The sequence below is a fragment of the Haliotis cracherodii genome, unplaced genomic scaffold, assembly GCF_022045235.1.
Source record: "Haliotis cracherodii isolate W230 unplaced genomic scaffold, xgHalCrac1.p SCAF_5, whole genome shotgun sequence".
Lineage (NCBI taxonomy): Eukaryota > Metazoa > Mollusca > Gastropoda > Lepetellida > Haliotidae > Haliotis > Haliotis cracherodii.
In genome coordinates this window covers 899,241-905,839 of record NW_027266308.1, presented here as the reverse complement: position 1 = coordinate 905,839, position 6,599 = coordinate 899,241, and the positions used below count along the sequence as shown (strand labels likewise).

The window sequence follows — 6,599 nt, the reverse complement described above, 5'->3', positions numbered from 1 at the left end:
TAAGTGCGTAGTCTGTTAGGTTCATGTCGTCGCTGTTTACACACACCTAGAAATTAATTAAGTACCCCCTTGTGTTGCGAACATACCTGTCCAACAAGGTATCATTCGCGTCAAGACTGAGCATTGGGGAGAATTAAATTTCTTGTCTAAGATGAGACTCTTGACTATTTAAAACAGAGATAATGATGCAAATGTTTAATATTTAATTGAAGTAATAATACAGTTAATTGAATCCCACGAAAACTATGAATGTGGGAGTTCCATGATGACGATGAACGATCTTTTCTGTCCCAAAACGTTCATTATTATCTAAGAATGATAATCACAATCCTTAAATATGTAACGAGCGTAGCCACCCTGTGCCTGGATGACAGATTCTACCCTTCAGTGAGTCTTCTGATACTATGTTTGTTGTATAAGGCGACTAACGGGATCGGGTGGTCAGACTCGCTGACTTGGTTGATGCATGCGATCGATCCCAATTGCGTGGATCGATGCTCATGATATCAGTCACTGGATAGTCTGGCCCAGACTCGGTTATTTACAGAACGCCGTCATGTAGCTGGAATACTGCTGAGTGCGGCGTTAAACAACAAACAAACACACATTTGACTTGACACGCCGTTTTGAATTTTCCGGTTTGACGAGTTGCTGTTTTGACTTGTTCCCGAGCGTATCAGCAAACCTGTCCCAGCCCGGATTGCGTCGCCACGTCACACTGTCGCGGGTGGAGAGGCCGTGTCGGGACACAGGGTAAGTTAGAGTGTTACACTACAGGGAGAGAGGGACATGTAGCATTCTGCAGAACATTAAGTAGTTCCTCAAACTGTAGAGGTCGATTGTGTTTCAGAAATAATCAAACAATGTGTGAAACTGGTCATATTGCTCACATCGAGTGCAGGTCGAAGTGGAGTTACTTTCGGTTTAGATTGCAAGAGTATACACGTCAACAGTGTCGATGATTACTCCACAAAACAGATTCCATTGGGCATATGATGTGAAATAGCCGTGAAAGTTATTGGAATGGATCACTAAAAATCAGTGATGACGCCTGGTGGTCACGAAAAGGGTAAGCAAGTTCTGCCCTACCGGAAGCAGCCTCACTCACACAATTTGCAATATGTTTGTTGCCCGACACTGCACAGCAATAAGTTCAAGTTGGAATACTTGTGTAGAGCCCGGATGGTTGAAAAAACATTGACAGCGACCCGGTTGTTTACGATCATCAGGTCAACGCTCTAGCCACCCTGATGGAGCCGGAATGATGGAGGGACTGGTCATTTTTTTAATAGGGTGGGTAGGTCGGTGGGGGTGGGTCTTGAAAGTTTGACACAGCTAAACACGGGGATCGCCCAAAGGCATCACATCTATATAAAGTTGTGTGGGATATGGAAAAATGACAATTCTATTTCTTTCACATAAAAGCCCCCATAAATTTGACCATTATATAATGTAATTGTTTTTAGTTTTTTTGAAAACAAAATGAAAAATGAAAATATATGGAATGTTATTGAAAACATTATTCAAAAGATTTCATGTTATAACTGGTACATTTTTGGGCTCTTGTGTGGCAACAAGGGTTATGAAAGGGATTATCTCCCTTGACTTAAACAGAAAGTAGAGCAACATGTAATTTTATAGCCTCCCAATTGTGAAAATTCTGAAGAATATCTAGCAAATGTGTAATCTGTGGTGATACTGTTTAAATAAAGTAGCTCCTTCTGTTGATTATGTCAACAATTCATGCCGTTTAAATAATACTTGAGAGTAATATGCCGCTAGACTGATGTCATGAGACGAACATGCTGGAGACATGTTTGAGTGAATTCTGTAACATGATACAATCATACAAACCTAGAGACCAGTGTTTCTACAGCCAGAGGAAAATATTTTCTGCTATATATTTATAGTTTTGAAAGGTAAGTGTCATGTTTTGCACTTAAAAAATTCAAATTATTTACTGTTAAATTTTCTCTGTATGTGATAGACATTTTCAATTAACCACCATGGGATGTAGTGTGGGGTGCTTCCAAAAATGTCTGCCTCACATGTTCTGCCTAATATTAAACCAGTCACTTAAAACTGACCCTAGTAGATCCAAACTGGCCTCCGTGCTATTATCTTTCCACAGCAAGTGAGTGGAACAGTGTTCTACTTGGACATAAAGTTTTCCAACTTTCCAGATGTTTAAGCATCGATAACAGACTCACCTTGTCAAGCTCGCCTTCATTCACTACACTGAAACCTTTCTTGTGCGCTTCGTTCATACACTGCGTGTGGAGTTATGCCCTACATTTAAGTGGATTATCATTAATATTAATATATGTAATAATTCCATTACAATGCATATGTTCACTACATTTTCAACCAATTTTGCAATCGACTATTATTCTGTTAATTTATTCAATTCGATCATATTAATATTTGTTTTTGTCTAATGAAAGAACAAAATAACTAATTAAAAAATTGAAATGAAGAGTCAGAGCTGATACATTTTAGAAACTGTTACATTTGACCACTTTCTAAATGGCATTGTGTATTCATAGCTTTCGGCTATGGGAGAAGTGCCTATTTACACTTGTCAGAGGGGTACTCAAAGTACGTGATCTAGACTACCAGTTGTCGGACGTTCATTTTTGTGGTAGCCTCATTGGCTGATTGGGTTAGATCGCTGACTTTGTGTGCTGGCGATTAGGTGCCTCACTCTGGCAAGTGTGGGTTCGAATCCCTGACTGGACTCAACCCCAGAAAAGTACGAGAATCTGTACTTTTCTAAGAAAGTGTTATCCCAAATATAGCATCTGTTACATTTGACCACTTTCTAAATGGCATTGTGCATTCACAACGTAGAGATTGCGGGTTCGAATCCTGGTTCGCTCCGGTAATGTTTCTAGGTTTGTTAGCGCCATGTCCATGTTCGTAGGTTTCACCAAAGTGATGAACGTCTTGGACATACACTACTTCGGGTTTTCCTTTCACATTAAACTGACACGCCCAGATGTTACTGGAATAATATACACTCCAGCTTGATAACGTCGCTAAATGCAATAAACAGAAGTTGCTATCAATAAAGTATGTTTTTTTTTACTCACCAACTTCGAGAATGCCACCTGAACTGTTAACTGAAATGCTGTTGAAAGCAGCGTAAACCCAAACTCACTCACTCATTCACGCACTACGTGCAGGACGGACAATACAGAGGATGCCGCGTTACTTTTAACCTGTTCAAGTCACTTGTTCAGAGTAGAATATTGAGATCCAGAGAGCGGAAGGTCCGGGGTTCGATCACCGTCCGCGTCATACCAAAAGACTTTAAAAGATTGTACTTGTTGTTACCCTATCTGGCGCTGGGCATTAAGGGGCTAAAACAAGGACTGGTCGGTTCGGAGTCAGTATACTGTAAATGTATTAATATTCAATTACCAGTCCCTTAAACTACATAAATGATTTTAAACATCATCTGTTCCTTTGTTTCAGATGGCTGCCGCCAGAAAGCTGGAGAGTCTGAATGAGAACTTCCTGACCTGCTCAATATGTACGGAGGGATACAAAGACCCCTGTACTCTGACCTGTGGTCACACCTTCTGTAAGGGCTGCCTGGGGGAATTCCTGAAGACCAGACAAGACGCCATCAGAGCCAAGTCCATCCCGTGTCCCTACTGTCGTCAGATGACCCGAGCTCCCAGGCCTGACGGACCAGTGGAGGAGTGGGTGAAACAGATGAAGCCCAGTTTCCTCATACAGGGACTTCTGGACACATTTGGCTCTGAGAAAGTAACCGATGAAGGTGAGAATCCGTTAAAATGGCAACAGATACTGGCCTCGCAAATTTTGAAATGCTGTACATAGATTACTTAAGTTATTTATATAAATTCATTCATTCATTGTTGTCATCTGAACTAATGCAAAGAAAAGTTTCGAATTGAATTATAACAATATTATTAAATAATACGAACTGATGACCAATTCATGTTATGTTTAACTATTGTAAGCATTCCTGCTTTTGTTCTCAGCATATTATATGGAGTGAACAATGTTGCAGATGGCAGTGAGAAGCTATGTGCATCCTGTACACACCTGGGAGACAGAACGGAGGCTACTTCACTCTGCCAAGACTGTGACGTCATTCTATGTACCAGGTGTTCAAATATACACACGTCATTAACAGTGACCCGCCATCATGTCATTCAAGAACTTGGTGAAGATGTCAAGGGGACAGGGAAAGGAAAGATTATTTGTGAGGAGCACAATGAGCTGGTGAATTTCTGCTGTAAAGATTGCAACACCTCCATCTGTCAGACGTGCTGTATCATATCCCACAGGAGGTGTGAGTCTGTGGTTACAATGAAGTCGATGATGTCCGAGATGAGGTCTGCCTTGGAAGACAACAAAGACAAGATATGCAGACAATTAGAGAGAACAAGGCTGGATGTAATGGATCATCAACGACAGACTGAGAGGATCAATCTGCAGAAGGCAACCACAGAGTTAGAGATCAAGCAGGTGACACAGGAAGCCATGGACGTGATTAAACAGAAGGAGAAACAGCTGCTGGAGGAGCTGAATGAGATGACAGAGAAGCAGTCTGGACAACTGAGGGGGCGGATAAAGTCAGGGGAAATAGTCATGCAGATGTATCAACAACACATTGAGTACATTGCCCAGGTGTTGAAGTCTGGGAGTGAGACTGACATGTTTGGCATTTACCAGATGTGTCAGTCAAGAACTATCGAGGCAGTGGTGAATGCAGATGTCAATCTTGAAACCAATATGCTCGAATCAAAAATCAGATTTGTGAAGCAGTATGACGCACTGAAATTCGACAGGGATATCATACTTGGTAGAATTGAACACTTGACAAATGACACTGTGTGTCAGCTTGTCTTACGTGATGCGATTGATATCAGAATACATAGTGATAAGAAAACCCCTGCTCCAGCTGATGTCACAGTCCTGGTTGTGCACGGTGTAGAGACACTGGTTGTTACCGATTATAATAATAATAGTTTGAAATCCTTCTACACTAAAAAGGACAAACCACGACACAGTAATCTAGATTTCTCAAGTGCTCCACACTCTGTGACGAGGCTGAGGGACAACCAGGTGGCTGTATCATTCTGGTCACACAATGAGATTGTAATAGTACTGGTGACCCCTGACCTTGTACTATGGTCACGTGTCACAACAAAGAAGAAGTACACATGCCTAACAGCCATGAGTCCTTCAACCTTAGCAGCAGGTTGTAGGGATCCTCCCTGTGTTGATATCCTGGATGTATCGGGGAGAGTGATGAGGTCGGTCAGTAGATTCAACACTGGGAAGAACCTGATATGTAAACCCAGCTTCCTCTGTGCTACGGACAGGGGCAACATCCTGGTGTCAGCTTCGGGCTTAGGCTCTGTCTACTGTATCACACCAGAGGGAGACGTTGTGTTCACCTACACCCCTACAGGAGAGAGGAGACTGGGAAGCTCACGAGGTATCACAACTACCAGCACAGGACACATCCTGGTGGCGGACTCCTTGCCACACAGGGTGATACTACTGACACCAGCAGGGGAGTTTGTCAGAGACCTGCTGACGTCACAGGATGAAATAGCGAATTCATATGGCATCTGTCATTATGGAAATATGTTGTATGTGTGCACAGAAAGTAATCAGATACTGGCGTTTCAGTGGAACTGATAATGGTTCCTCACACTTCAGAGAACAGTACATAAATAATTGCCTTGTTCCCTGCTCAAAGTGGATATTTGGCTGGGCGTTTCTGTATTTAGTGAGTGGCTGTATTTTTCGGTTCATTGAGGCGTGAATCGAAAAAGGATGTGCAAACGGTATGCATCCGCGTAGACTGAGTACACAGGCAATCCTTGTAATTAAATTCGACACAAAAAACATGTTTGATCATTAACAATTATATAAATCAAAGCTGTCAAATATGACGAGATTGATAAATGTTCCCGGCGTAGGAATACATGATGTGGCGTGACATGAATTGGCTGATTATTAATTTATACACACTCCAACAACGTCAATCGCCAATCAACGGAGAGTAATGTCAAAGTTCATAGACTCAATGAAGGCAAGAGACGAAGAACTGCAATGGTAATGAATCGGAGCAAATACCTAAGGGAGAAGGAGGCTGTTTCGAATGACGTAGTCAGTAACCGCCAGATTCAAACATTAGTTTCCCTAGAATTGGAACACTCAGTTTCAACAATGAGAGTTATAAATGAAACCCGAAATGAGATTGTGCCATGCAATTTTTCTTGTTTAATGAGTATGGAAGACAGCGGTATTGTGTCAGACTGTGTGGGCAAGTGAAGGCAGTGGTGCCACCAGTGTCAATAATATCTTTGTGTTGTGCAGGGTAGATTTGATTTTATGTATATTGTTTATTTTTTATCATTACACTGCCCTGGAATAAACTGATAGCACCTTTGTGTTGTGTAGGGCAGATTTGATTTTATGTATGTTATTTATTTATTATCATTACACTTCCCTGGAAAAAAATGATAGTACATTTGTGTTGTGTAGGGCAGATTTGATTTTATGTATATTGTTTATTTATCATCTTTACACTACCCTGAAATAAAATG

The 6,599-nt window shown here is 41.4% G+C and overlaps 1 protein-coding gene across 1 annotated transcript; it reads left to right on the top strand.

Moving 5' to 3' along the window:
• The first annotated feature begins 699 nt into the window (after positions 1-699).
• Positions 700-6,599, top strand: LOC139442377 (probable E3 ubiquitin-protein ligase MID2). Its single transcript, XM_071223178.1, has 3 exons — positions 700-753; positions 3,478-3,787; positions 4,043-6,599. The coding sequence occupies exons 2-3, from the start codon at positions 3,478-3,480 to the stop codon at positions 5,683-5,685; spliced, it is 1,953 nt and encodes a 650-aa protein (XP_071079279.1). The 5' UTR covers positions 700-753; the 3' UTR covers positions 5,686-6,599.

What these genes read in the sequence shown, in the direction of transcription:
- LOC139442377 (XM_071223178.1), top strand. Translation starts at nt 3,478, where the DNA reads ATGGCTGCCGCCAGAAAGCTGGAGAGTCTGAATGAGAACTTCCTGACC. An exon ending in TGAGAAAGTAACCGATGAAG is followed by an intron (nt 3,788 to 4,042) that starts GTGAGAATCCGT and finishes ACAATGTTGCAG; the next exon opens with ATGGCAGTGAGAAGCTATGT.